The 14776-nt window shown below is 44.4% G+C and overlaps 1 protein-coding gene across 1 annotated transcript in view; it reads left to right on the top strand.

Annotated features, from left to right (window-relative positions):
• LOC138651789 (oocyte zinc finger protein XlCOF22-like) overlaps nucleotides 1-13583 on the top strand; it is a 32457-nt gene extending 18874 nt beyond the window's left edge. The window contains exon 7 of the mRNA XM_069742292.1: nucleotides 9767-13583. Coding sequence (XP_069598393.1) covers nucleotides 9767-11085 — 1319 coding nt within the window. The 3' untranslated portion in view covers nucleotides 11086-13583. The remainder of the gene's footprint in view (nucleotides 1-9766) is intronic.
• The last annotated feature ends 1193 nt before the right edge of the window (nucleotides 13584-14776 follow it).

The following is a 14776-nucleotide window of genomic DNA, read 5'->3' on the forward strand; positions in this document are numbered from 1 at the left end:
GACCAACGATGCCGAGGTCCCCGGGTAACCAGGGTAAACATCGGATTACTAAGCGCAGAGCCGCGCTTAGTAACCCAATGTTTACCCTGGTTACCATTGTAAAAGTAAAAAAAAAAACACTACATACTTACATTCCTGTCGCGTCCCTCGCCTTCAGCTTCCCTGCACTCTGTAAGCGCTGGCCGGAAAGCAGAGCGGTGACGTCACCGCTGTGCTCTGTTTTACGGCCGGCCGGCGCTGACACTGGGGGACGCAGGGAAGCTGACGCCGGAGGAACGTAACAGGAATGTAAGTATGTAGTGTTTTTTTTTCTACTTTTACAATGGTAACCAGGGTAAACATTGGGTTACTAAGCGCGGTCCTGCGCTTAGTAACCCGATGTTTACCCTGGCTACCAGTGAAGACATCGCTGAATTGGCGTCACACACGCTGATTCAGCCATGTCAGCGGGTGATCCAGCGACAAAATAAAGTCCTGGACTTTCCCCAGCGACCAACGATCTCCCAGCAGGGGCCTGATCGTTGGTCGCTGTCACGCATAACGATTTCGTTAACGATATCGTTGCTACGTCACAAAAAGCAACAATATCGTTATCGATATCGTTATGTGTGACGGTACCTTTAGGCTGCTGGGAACGCCTTCTCCCTTTTAAGTATTCCTGGATGCCAACAAAGCATTTGCATGCCTCTTGCATAATGGTCCTGTGTTGGAGTAGCTGTTGATACTCGTATCTGAATTTGGATTCTGGTGAAGTATACCTTGTTGTTTGTCCTTCTCTCTATTTGTATTGTGTTACTCCCTACTCGCATATTGTGTTGTTCTGATCATTTGCATTGTTGCGTGGTTTACTTTAGGCTACGTTCACATTTGCGTTGTTGTGTGCTGCGTCGGCGACGCAACGCACAACGCACGCAATAACACAACAAAACGCACGCTAAAACGCATCGTTTTGCGACGCATGTGTCATTTTTTGCCGAAATTTGGACGCAAAAAAATGCAACTTGTTGCATTTTCTGCGGCCGACGCTTGCGGCAAAAAAAAAGCATGCGTCGCACAACGCAGCACAATGCATGTCCATGCGCCCCCATGTTAAATATAGGGGCGCATGACGCATGCGTCGCCGCGGCTGCGCCCGACGCAAACACGCAAAACGCTAATGTGAACGTAGCCTTAGCCCTGTCTGTCTTTATCTATGGTTTCCATTATGGTTCATCTCCTGGAGGGGGGTTGGGGCTTAGCTCAGGGCTGGGCAGGAGATAGGGACAGGTCGGTGACTCAGGCCTCCCTACTATCAAGGGTTCCCTTGAGTTAAGGAAAGTCAGGGCTCCCCTAGCCTGAGGGGCAGTTGAGAGGCCCAGGATCATTATCTCCTGTTTTCCCATAGTTCACCGTGACACCATAATTGTGATAAACGGCACAAAAAACATTACATCTGTGCCATGATATATCTCTAAGTTGTGTGTGGTTAATCGCTGTAATATGCTTTTTTTCACACCTGCATGAGATGTGTTGGCATGGCTCGAGCCCTGGTTTCATGGATTCACTCTACTTCATAAAATACATTATGTTTTCTATCCTAAGAATTCAGATTACTACACAATCTCTTCAGAAATTGGGGCGCTAATACTTTCTCTACTCTTCTGGTCAGGGCTCATAGTAGCTTCAGTGGTTCAATGTAAATGAGTGCAACTTTGGTTTAATGTTGAAGCTCTCCCCCCAAACATACGTTGCTGTTGGGATATAGCATATTTTTATCTTTTTTTTTTTCAGGTTCGTTCTGTATGATAGCTTGATTGAGGTGGGACCGGCCTGCCTCACTTATGTGATTCTGTAACTCCCTGGCAGTCTTTAAAAAAGGGTCTCCATTACCTCTTCCGAATGCCCAAGATCTAAATTTAAGACACCTCAGCTCTGCACTATTATAAAAAGTTCTCTTTGATTGTCTAATATTTCTTCTTGAAACTCATCTGATAGAAAATATTGGCCCTTACGATAGTTTAGATTGTTAAAAGTAGAGATGAGCGAATATTTCAATATTTGGTTTGGATTATGATCGCCGAATTTGCAATATTCGCTAATTATTTCTTCCAATATTCGCCTAACATAACTGAACACCATTCATCTCAATGGGGGGCAAAAACAAACGCATGTAGAACACCTTATAACAGCCCCAAATGCTGCCAAAACATAAAAAAATGAGCAACAGACACCAGGAAAGTGACCTCAATACACCCACAGTACAAATAGTAGCATGGCACAGCAGCAATCAGCCAGGCATGAGGTATCAGTGTCTGGGCCAGCATTTACAGCTTTCAATTGAACGTCACAGTAAGACGAGATAGGTGAGGGATAGATGTAGGCATCCTTTGCTGAGAACCCTGACACCACATGCAACACCTCTACCTGCTTTAATGCTGAGCCACACTCGAGTGGCGCAAATATCAGTTTTGTAGACTACCATTGTCAGAAAAATTTAAGGATAGTAACACGGGTAGTTGAGTCCAAGAAAGTGGAGGCCTGACAGTCTCGGAGGCCTACTGTTACAGGCAACACGCATGAAGGAGACCCAACCAGAAGTCTACATATTTTCAAAATTTATTGGCAGACACCACCAAAGTGGCATCAATTTCACCACAGTAGAAATAGTATAATACGGACCGACAGGTCTTCCACTACACCCAATGCAGCAGATGGACACTTAACAAGGAGTGTTCACATTTAAAGAAATGAGGGCCTTACACCACAGAACTGGCATCAATTTCATGACAGTAGAAATAGTATAATAGGGAACAACAGGTATTTCACTACACCCAATGCAGCAGATGGACACCCAACAAGCAGTGTTCACATTTCCAAAAATTATTGGCAGACACCACCAAAGTGGCATCAATATCACCACAGTAGAAATAGTATAATAGGGGCTGATGGGTCTTTCGCTACACCCAATCCAGCAGATGGACAACCAACCAGGAGTGTTCACATTTAAAAAAAATGAGGGCCTCACACCACCGAAGTTGAATAACTGTCACAAGAATAGAAATAGTATAATTGGGACCGAGATGTCTTCCAGTACAGCTAACCCAGCAGATGTAGACCAACCATGATTGTTCATATTTCCACAAATTTGTGTTAACATCAGGAGCAGCAGCCACAGCGGCACAGAAGCCACACTAAAGATATCGCAGAGTTGAGTTACGTGACATTAAAGGGAACCTGTCACCCCGTTTTTTCAAGAAGAGCTAAAAATAGCGTTAAATAGGGGCAGAGCTGGGCTTTACATTAGTGTATTTTGGAGCCTTTATTCCCCACCTATGCTGCCGAAATACCTTTGTAAAGTCGCCGTTTTGGGCTGTCACTCACGCTGGTCAGGTCATATGGGCGTGGTGACAGCGCTGTTTCTCCCCCAGATCTCTGTTGGTGGCGTAGTGGTGTGCGCATGTCCAAGTGGCGAATCCACTGCGCAGCTTCAAGGAAAATAGCGCGATCTGCGCTATTCAGCCGTTTATCGGTGGGCGCGGCCATCTTTGTGAGGCCGCGCGTGCGCAGATGGTTCTTCTCGGCTTCCCGGGGCTTCAGGAAAATGGCCGCAGGATGCCGCGCGTGCGCAGATGGAGATCGCGGCGGCCATTTTCCTGCAGCCGAGATGCGAACTCGGCTTCAGGAAAATGGCCGTCGAGATCGCCATCTGCGCACGCGTGGCATCCCGCGGCCATTTTCCTGAAGCCCCGGGAAGCTGAGAAGAACCATCTGTGCACGCGCGGCCTCACAAAGATGGCCGCGCCCACCGATAAACGGCTGAATAGCGCAGATCGCGCTATTTTCCTTGAAGCTGCGCAGTGGATTCGCCACTTGGATATGCGCACACCACTACGCCACCAACGGAGATCTGGGGGAGAAACAGCGCTGTCACCACGCCCATATGACCTGACCAGCGTGAGTGACAGCCCAAAACGGCGACTTTACAAAGGTATTTCGGCAGCATAGGTGGGGAATAAAGGCTCCAAAATACACTAATGTAAAGCCCAGCTCTGCCCCTATTTAACGCTATTTTTAGCTCTTCTTGAAAAAACGGGGTGACAGGTTCCCTTTAATGCATCACACTAAAAAATGCAATATCACCTAGTCTATACAGTCTGCGATTGGGGTGCAAAAGTCCTTAGAGATCCATGACTTGTTCATCTTGATGACAGTTAGGCGGTCTACACTTTCAGGGGACAGCTGGATGCGCTTATCCATCAGGACACCACCAGCAGTGCTGAGAGAACGCTGGCTGCCAGGCATGATAAAACCTCCAAGGCGTGTGAGGCGAGCTCAGGCCGCTCATCCATTTTGGAAGACTAAAATATGAAAGGGTTCAAACCCTCCCTGATGGTATTTATGTTCAGTTCTAGATACTCCAGCACCATCCTCTCCATTCGTTCACCATGTGTAAGACTTGGACTCTGTTCTGCTGCACGAATTGGTAAAAAAAAAAAAGTGTCAAAGAACTCACAGAAGTTTCTTCTTCCACTTCCACCACTGCTGCTGCTAATGTTTTGGAAGTCTATAGCTGCGTTGCGAACTGTGTGCTTCACTGCTGTCTTGAGGAAAGCTCTCTTAAGGTTGTATAAAAGCGTGTTTCGATACTCCAGCATTCGCGGGTCCCTTTCTAGGGCAGGAATCATCTGGCAAAATTTGGTTTTATAACGTGGATTGTTATGAACAGGTAATTCAGAACCACAATGGACATTGAAGTTCAGAGCACACAAAGTGACCTGACAATTACCAAAAACATAGGACGAGCTCTGAGACGTGGGAACTCTGCTGACCGCAATCCCTAATCCTATCACACCACACTAGAGGTAGCCGTGGATTGCGCCTAACGCTCCCTATGCAACTCGGCACAGCCTGAGAAACTAACTAGCCCTGAAGATAGAAAAATAAGCCTACCTTGCCTCAGAGAAATTCCCCAAAGGAAAAGGCAGCCCCCTACATATAATGACTGTGAGTAAAGATGAAAATACAAACACAGAGATGAAATAGATTTAGCAAAGTGAGGCCCGACTTACTGAATAGACCGAGGATAGGAAAGATAGCTTTGCGGTCAACACAAAAACCTACAAACAACCACGCAGAGGGGCAAAAAGACCCTCCGCACCGACTAACGGTACGGAGGTGCTCCCTCTGCGTCTCAGAGCTTCCAGCAAGCAAGAAAAACCAATATAGCAAGCTGGACAGAAAAAATAGCAAACAAAAATAACACAAGCAAAACTTAGCTTATGCAGGATAGAAAGGCCACAGGAACGATCCAGGAGGAAGCAAGACCAATACTAGAACATTGACTGGAGGCCAGGATCAAAGCACCAGGTGGAGTTAAATAGAGCAGCACCTAACGACTTAACCTCATCACCTGAGGAAGGAAACTCAGAAGCCGCAGTACCACTCTCATCCACCAAAGGAAGCTCATAGACAGAACCAGCCGAAGTACCACTCTCGACCACAGGACGGAGCTTGGCCACAGAATTCACAACAGTGGATCTAACAGAGTGGTAACCCAGTAGTCGGCATTATTCCTAATCATAACTATACAGGGATCACGTTGCAGTGCAGCAAGAAGGCACTCATATGTCGGGCTCTACTATGAGGTCCAAGCCCATGCTGTGTTGGTGGCTGAGTAACAATGAGGCTCATTTCCTCCATCCCCTCCCGCCAACCACGAACAACAAAGAGCGGAGGATTATCCTCTTCATCTGACAGTTTCTCGCCCATCACCTCTTTATCCATTTGTTCCTCGGATCTTGCACCTTCGATAACAGTTTGTCTGTTATCACCAGCCCCCCTCGATCGCAGTAATCCATCCTCCCTTGGCACCCATCTGTGTGATGACAGATTTGAACTTTGAGACAATATTATCCCTTCTGCAGCCTCCTTTGCTTCCTCCTCTTCGGCCGGAGTCACACTACAGCGAGATACGGCCGAGTCTCGCAGGTTGAAAACAAGCTCTGTCACCGGCACTCCAGAGCGGAGCGTGCAGCTCCATGTATTGCTGTGCGGCCGCACGCTCCGCTCTGGAATCCTAGTGCCAGAGCTTGGTTTTAACCTGCGAGACTCGGCCGTATCTCGCTGTGTGTGATCCCAGCCTTCTTCTGGGACCACCATCTCCTCCCGCGGGCTATTCAAAGTCTGCTCCAGCTTATACAGTGCCTTACGAAAGTATTCGGCTCCCTGGAACTTTTCAAACTTTTCCCGCATATCATGCTTCAAACATAAAGATACCAAATGTAAATTTTTGGTGAAGAATTAACAAGTGGAACAGAATTGTGAAGTTGAACGAAATTTATTGCTTATTTTAAGTTTTTGTGGAAATTCATAAACTGAAAAGTGGGGTGTGCAATATTATTCGACCCCTTTTACTTTCAGTGCAGCAAACTCACTCCAGAAGTTCATTCTGGATCTCTGAATGATCCAATGTTGTCCGAAATGCCTAATGATGATAAATATAATCCACCTCTGTGTAATCAAGTCTCCGTATAAATGCACCTGCTCTGTGATAGTCTCAGGGTTCTGTTTGAAGCACAGAAAGCATCATGAAGACCAAGGAACACAACAGGCAGGTCCGTGATACTGTTGTGGAGAAGTTTAAAGCTGGATTTGGATACAAAATGATTTCCAAAACTTTAAACATCCCAAGGAGCATTGTACAAGCAATTATATTGAAATGGAAGGAGTATCATACCACTGCAAATCTACTAAGACCTCGCCGTCCCTCTAACTTTCATCTCAAACAAGGAGAAGACTGATCAGAGATGCAGCCAAGAGGCCCATGATCACTCTGGATGAACTGCAGACATCTACAGCTGAGGTGGGACGGTCTGTCCATAGGACAACAATCAGTCGTACACTGCACAAATCTGGCCTTTGTGGAAGAGTGGCAAGAAGAAAGCCATTTCTCAAAGATAGTAAGAAAGTTTGCAACAAGCCAGTTGGGAGACACACCAAACATGTGGAAGAAGGTGCTCTGGTCAGATGAAACCAGCATACTTTTGCAAGGTACTGTAGATGACCGGAATAGTGATGCTGATGATGACGACGTCAGAGCTAAGCTATAGATCAGGTTCCCTACTGTATGACACTAGGAACAGAAGAATTTTTTGTGGCCTGTGGGTCAGGCCTCTATAACACACTGGATGCTACAAATTATTTTAACCCCTTAAAGGGAACCTGTCACCTGAATTTGGCGGGACAGGTTTTCGGTCATATGGGCGGGGTTTTCGGGTGTTTGATTCACCATTTCGTTACCCGCTGGCTGCATGCTGGCCGCAATATTGGATTGAAGTTCATTCTCTGTCCTCCGTAGTACACGCCTGCGCAAGGCAATCCTGCCTTGCGCACGCGCAGTATGCTTTGCCCAACTGCAGGCAAAGCCGAAAAGCATTAGTGCGCATGCGCCGGCGCACTATGTCCCGGAAGTACTGTGTTCCGGGACATAGTGCGCCAGCGCATGCGCACTACTGCTTTTCAGCTTTGCCCGACGGTGGGCAAAGCATACTGCGCGTGCGCAAGGCATGATTGCCTTGTTGCGCAGGCGTGTACTACAGAGGACAGAGAATGAACTTCAATCCAATATTGCGGCCAGCATGCAGCCAGCGGGTAACGAAAGGGTGAATCAAACACCCAAAAACCCCGCCCATATGACCGAAAACCGGTCCTGCCAAATTCAGGTGACAGGTTCCCTTTAACCCCGGAGCTTTTTTCAGTTTTCGTTTTTTGCTCCCCTCCTTCCCAGAGCCATAACTTTTTTTATTTTTCCGTCAATATGGCCATGTGAGGGCCTATTTTTTGCAGGACAAGTTGTACTTTTGAACGACATCATTGGTTTTACCATGTCGTGTACTAGAAAATGGGAAAAAAATTCCAAGTGCAGTGAAATTGTAAAAAAAGTGCAATTCCACACTTGTTTTTTGTTTGGCTTTTTTGTTAGGTTCACTAAATTTGTGATTCTTCAGGTCATTACGAGTTCATAGACACCAAACATGTCTAGATTCTTTTTTATTTAAGTGGTGAAAAAAAATTCCAAACTTTGCTAAAAAAAAAACAAAAAAATTGTGCAATTTTCCGTTACCCGTAGCGTCTCAAAATTTTGTGATCTGGGGTTGCGTGCCGAGCTGACGTTTTTAATTATACCATTTTGGTGCAGATACATTCTTTTGATTGCCTGTTATTGCATTTTAATGCAATGTCGCAGTGACCAAAAAACATTATTCTGGCGTTTTGACTTTTTTTTTCTTGCTACGATCAGGTTAATCCTTTTTTTTTTTTTTTATTGATAGATCGGGCGATTCTGAACACGGTGATACCAAATATGTGTATGTTTGCTTTTTAAAAAAAAACAATTTTTATTGTCTTATTTTGAATGGGGCGAAAGGGGAATGATTTAAACTTTTATATATTTTTTTTTCATATTAAACATTTTTTTTATTTTGTCATGTTTCAACGACCACAGGGTGGCGCTCATAGCAATCTGGCAACCACAACCATAGAGGTCTTCAGAAGACCTCTGGTTGTCATACCAACACACTGATGATCCCCCCAATGGCGCTTTCTGTCTTAGCAGTGGACACTGCAGACTCTCACACAGCGATCTGCGAAACAGATCTCCTCTATCCAGATGAATGATGAAGGTCAGGTATTGACTGAAACATCTCATTTATTTCTGGAATTTCTTCAGTCAATAAATAAGTTCTTGAACACACCTATACGGATGCCAAGTATTTCTACATCACAATTGACAGAAGCAGACATCGCAGGTGCAGATTCCAGAGGAGATTTGACACACTATTTGCAGATGCCAAAATATGATAAAATGGTAGTAATCCCCATAAAGTGACTCAAATGTGGAAATTATAACCCTCAATGAATTAATCTATAGGGGTATTGACTATGTTGACCACAGCCAGTTTAAGGAAATTATTTTGGAGAGTGAAAATTGCACATTTGACATTTTATTACCCAACACATAGTGCCTAGTTTGTGCTCCAGGAGACACACACAGTAAATTAAATGGGTTATTCTCACTATAGTAATGCCAAATACATGAATGCTAAAGGTGGTTGGACACACTGCTAGGCTCTGAAGTGAGGGGGAGATTTTACTTTGGAGAGCAGATATTGCTGGATTGGTTTATGGAAGCCATGTTGCTTTTCAACAGCCTTTGAGCCACTAATAATGTGGAAGCCTCAGTTTTTCCAATGACTGATGATGGACATGGTTGGGGCTTGGTTTTTTTTAAGGATGAGTAGAAGTTTGTAGTGGTTTTATTTTCGCCTACATAGCATTGTTTGCTGGCTTTTTATTTCATATTTGTGAGGCAGAATGAAAAAACATTTGAACACCATGCTCTACTGCAGTGTTCCCCAACTCCAGTCCTCAAAAGCCACCAACAGGTCATGTTTTCAGGATTTCCTTAGTATTGCACAGGTGATAATTGCATCACCTGGACAGGCAAGCATTCAATCACCTGTGCAATGCTAAGGAAATCCTGAAAACATGACCTGTTGGTGGCTCTTGAGGACTGGAGTTGGGGAACACTGCTCTGCTGGTTCATCCTATGAGGTTTTCTATTAGACTGTGAACTTTCATTCTCTTGGTGAATAATTCAACATTTTTACATAACTTTCCATTTTTACTGTCAGTTTAAGTCGAAATGTTAAAAAATATACTTAAAAAATACTCAAAAAATAAAATTCATGGATATTTTATTCAAAAATAATAATTTTTTTCTTGGCAGATGACTGTACCAGGAGATCAGAGGGACATCTGACAACAATTTTTAAATCAGATGACCTTGAAATCCCACAGGATACAATTGAAATGAATGCCATGACTTCAGATATACCAACATCCCTTCACAGCAAATATGAGTCATCTGATCCTTTGAAACAGGTCATGTCTTCTGATAATTTACCGACTACTAAGGAAAATCAAAGTCACAAAATAAGCATTAAAAAACGAACTGCTCCTAATGCAAAGAAGCCAATGTCGCCTTCGGAATTTGGAAATACTTTTCAAGGGGAAAATTATTTTCTTAAACATGAAAAAATTCACACAACAGAGAATAGAATAGAATCTGATCTTGTTAGACCCCAGAGAACTTACACAGAGGAGAAGCCATTTTCATGTTCAGAATGTGGGAAATGTTTTTTATGGAAATCATTTCTTGTTAGACACCAGAGAAGTCACACAGGGGAAAAGCCATTTTCATGTTCAGAATGTGGGAAATGTTTTGTAGCTAAATCATATCTTGTTAAACATCAGAGAAGTCACACAGGGGAGAAACCTTTTTCATGTTCAGAATGTGGGAAATGTTTTACAGAGAAATCAAATTTGATCAGACATCAGAACACTCACACAGGGGAGAAACGTTATTCATGTTCAGAATGTAGGAAATGTTTTGTGGATATATCAACTCTTGTTACACATCAGAAAACTCACACAGGGGAGAGGCCTTTTTCATGTTCAGAATGTGGAAAATGTTTTGTGAAGAAATCATCTCTTCTTAGTCACCACAGTAGGCACACAGGGGAGAAGCCTTTTTCCTGTTCAGAATGTGGGAAATATTTTAGGCAGAAATGGAATCTTGTTATACACCAAATAACTCACACAGGGAAGAAGCCTTTTTCATGTTCAGAATGTGGGAAATGTTTTAACCAGAAAGCAAATCTTGATAGCCACCAGAGAATCCACAAAGGCGAGAAGCCTTTTTCATGTTCAGAATGTGGAAAATGTTTTAAGTGGAAATCAGATGTCATTATACACCAAAGAACCCACACAGGGGAGAAGCCTTTTTCATGTTCAGAATGTGGTAAATGTTTTAACCGGAAAGTGCTTCTTGATAGCCACCAGAGAACCCACACAGGGGAGAAGCTTTTTTCCTGTTCAGAATGTGGGAAATGTTTTTTATGGAAATCATTTCTTGTTAGACACCAGAGAAGTCACACTGGGGAAAAGCCATTTTCATGTTCAGAATGTGGGAAATGTTTTAACCGGAAAGCACATCTTGATAGACACCAGAGAACCCATACAGGGGAGAAGCCTATTTCATGTTGAGAATGTGGAAAATATTTTGTGAAGAAATCAGCTCTTCATAGTCACCAGAGCAGTCACATAGGGAAGAAGCCATTCTCATATTCTTAATGTGGGAAATGTTTCACTAGAAAATCAACTTTTAAGAGGAACCTGACACCAGCAAAAACATTAATAACTTGCAGGTATGGGCTTAATCTGCAGGTTAATAGCGTTGCTAACTTGCCTGCTATCTGCAGAGAAAATTAACTTTTATTCTTCTCTGCAGCATTCGGTTTCAGTCACGGGGCGGCGCCGCCGCAGTTTCAGTCTCCGCTATGAGAATACAGAGTGGCGGCTGTTACCGCGCACCCTGCCCTGACTGACACTGGCTTTGCATTGGGGCTGGCTGTTAGCCAGTGTCGGGGCGCGGTTACAGCTGTATACTCAGAGTGGTGACTGAAACATCACTAGCTCCGTCCCTGTGACTCAAGCCGAATGCTGACAGGGAGAATAAAGTTAATTTTCTACCAGCTGCGTTCGGCTATGAGCAGGCAGTAATTCTATTAACCTGCAGATTAAGCCCATATCTGCAGGTAAATAGTATTTTTGCTAGTGACAGGTCCCCTTTAATAGACACTGGAGAAGTGGGAGAAGAAGGGAGAAGGCTTTTTCTTGTTCAGAATTTTGGAAATGTTTGAACCAAAAATTGAATCTTCTTATACGGGTGGTCCACTACTAGGACAAACCCTTGTCATTTCTCATGCTTAACCTAATTAAAATAAAAAAAATCAAACTCAGCTCTTGTGCTGGCGCAGTTCCAGTGGTATCTGGACTTGCGTTCCCAGGACTCACGTGAGGATGTTATATCTCACGAGCACTGTGCCCAATCAGTGGCAGATTCCCTGCCTTTGGATGTGTTGAAAATCAACAGGGAGGCAGGGCTGCTCTCTGACTTTTTCATGATGTTCGATTTGTCCAAAGGTAGGGAAAGTGACTCCAGCACTGATTGGGTGCAGGGCTCACATGATGTAGCAACCTCACATGAGCCTCGGAAATCAAGTGCCGACACCGCTGGAACATGAGGTTTGTGGAGCACCCCCCAGTAGGGCAATGGGGTACTCGGAGCCAGGCCCTTCGGTTCTCGTCAGGGATGTCATGGTGGCTGACCCGGTCCGTGGCCCTAGGGGACGTCCGTTGATTAATGGGGGAAAGGTCTTTAAAGGGATAGTGTTCGTGACGCCACCTGTGGTATTCGGTCAGGGTGACCGACGTTGCTTAGGGGTCCGCTGGGGTGATGTTATGGCAGCTAGATGGCATACCATCCCACAGGTGAAGTGTATCCCCAGGGCTTCCCAGAGTGTAGATGGAGAATGGTGGATGTTGCAAGGTGCAGTGAATAACGAGGACACAAGGTTGCAGTCTCTTTACCTTTGCTGAAGGCTTCAGTGTCCACAGTCCAGGGCACAGACCACAGAGCAGGCAGAGTCCGGCCGGTCTGAAGGCAATTCCAGTCCCCCTTATCCAGGTGGAAATCAGTAGCCTTCCTCTAGTACCTGAGTGTTGTAGTTCCTCCCTGCTGAGCTCCTCGGTGAGGTTCTCACAACTATCGTAGATGTAATGTCTCTTTCTCTCTGTCCCCCCGATGGAAAGGACAAACCCATATGACTGATAGCCTGAGGCTTTTTACAGGGACCCTACGACGCCCCAGCCCCACAAGTTGCCACAGAGCCTCCTGGGTATAAGGTCGGGCAGCCAACGTGGAATCAACTGTCCTGCCTGTCTCTGAAGTAAAGCATAGAGATCCTTACTCCCTCGGTGATCTGGCTACCAGCTTCTGCGCTTCAGAAGGAAGCAGCCTGCTCCTGGCTGGTCTCCCTCTGATATTCCTTTCCTTTGCTATGACTTCGTTTCTCACTCTCAGCAACGCAATTCCCTTTGTGTCCTTTCCTAGGATGCTGCCGCATGTGGGGCAGGCGCAGCTCCGTAAACCCTCATCCTCCGCAGACCTCAGTCTGCATCTGGCTCCCTCTCACTCCAGCCAGATTCAGCTTCAGTCTGCATCTCCTTGTTCTGCCTAACTTTCTGTCCAGACTACCAGTTTTACCTAATTGTGAGGAGTGCCCTAATAGATAGAAGCATAGCTCCCCCTGGCGGCCTGGAGTGTGAAGTGTGTTTTGTGGTTTGTGATACCTGGTAAGCTGATCTCCTTTATTGCCTTCAGACGTAACATTACTCCCCCTGGTGGAAGAACGACATTACTGCAATGACCAGGACTCTGGGGCGCTGCATTTGTAGGAGTGTTTTTATTTGAACAGGACCAAACATGAGGAGTGAGAAATTATTGTCCAAGTAGTGGATCAAAAATACCACACACAGAGAAGCCATTATCATACCTACAGTGTGAGAAATGAATTACTGGAAAATCATATTTTGTTGATCGTCAAAAATAACTCAGACGGGGAGAAACTATATATGTTATTAACAAATTGTACAAAAACATATAACATACAGTCGTAATATTAAATGAGAAATTGAAATTACTTTAGAACTTACTGTAGTTTTTGGACAATAAGACACTCTTTTGGCAAGAAAAAATCTTGCTAATAAGTGAGTGTGTCTGATAGACTGGAGGCAGTTTCATGTGACAGATGAGAACAATGAGACAGGTGTCTGAATACTGAGAGAACTGCTCTCTCCTCCAGCCCCACACTTATTTAACTGATTGGTGCAGAGCAGGAGAGGAAGATTCTGGGACCTGCATAGAGGCTGCACGTCCTGAGTGAGCAGCTGAAGAACCTTAGCCGCAACAAAACACCTTAAAATTTGTTCCAAAGATTGATTTGTCCTTTCTGTCTGACCGTTTGTTTCAGAGTGGTAGGGACAGGAAAATGACAAGTCAATTAGAGATGAGCAAATATGTTTGGAAAACGATCGACAAGCATAAATTCGGCACGAATATGGTACATTCGGATTCGTGATCAGTAACACGAGCATTTTTCTTAAAATCGAAAAAAGTCGGTAACATTCGGTAAGAGATAGAAAAAAATCAGGCAATTCATGTTCAGTAAAATCATGGCGTGATGAAGGTGTTCCGAAACGCGCATTGGGGCGGGCACACAGACCTTCTGAGCCCCTGAGTCAGATATTTCAGGTGTAGTAACTAACATTAATGTTTTTTGTACTTTATATGGTTGCAATATATAGATATATTGTATATGTCTTACTTCCTTCTATGGGTACCTCTTAGGGTTAACTTGCCCCGCATATACTGTATGTAACACTCCTTTCTACATATTGCATAATGAACTGCCTGATTCTATTACCTGTGACAAGATTTAATATATGTAATATACATTTCAATTTCAATATGGGTCTCTCATGGCCTGATGTGCCCTCAGCATGTGTAGAAAACAGACTCTTTGTGGGACAAATGTATTAAAAGCATCTCTGGGGACAGGTGAGTAATATTGTTGTTTGGGGTTTTTTTTACCTCTTTTGCAGATGACGAAGGCATCGGTGGAATAGATAAATAATAAATAATAATCTTTATTTTTATATAGCGCTAACATATTCCGCAGCGCTTTACAGTTTGCACACATTATCATCACTGTCCCCGATTGGGCTCACAATCTAGAATTCCTATCAGTATGTCTTTGGAATGTGGGAGGAAACCGGAGTGCCCGGAGGAAACCCACGCAAACACGGAGAGAACATACAAACTCTTTGCAGATGT

Source organism: Ranitomeya imitator, chromosome 10, assembly GCF_032444005.1.
Source record: "Ranitomeya imitator isolate aRanImi1 chromosome 10, aRanImi1.pri, whole genome shotgun sequence".
Classification (NCBI taxonomy): Eukaryota; Metazoa; Chordata; class Amphibia; order Anura; family Dendrobatidae; genus Ranitomeya; species Ranitomeya imitator.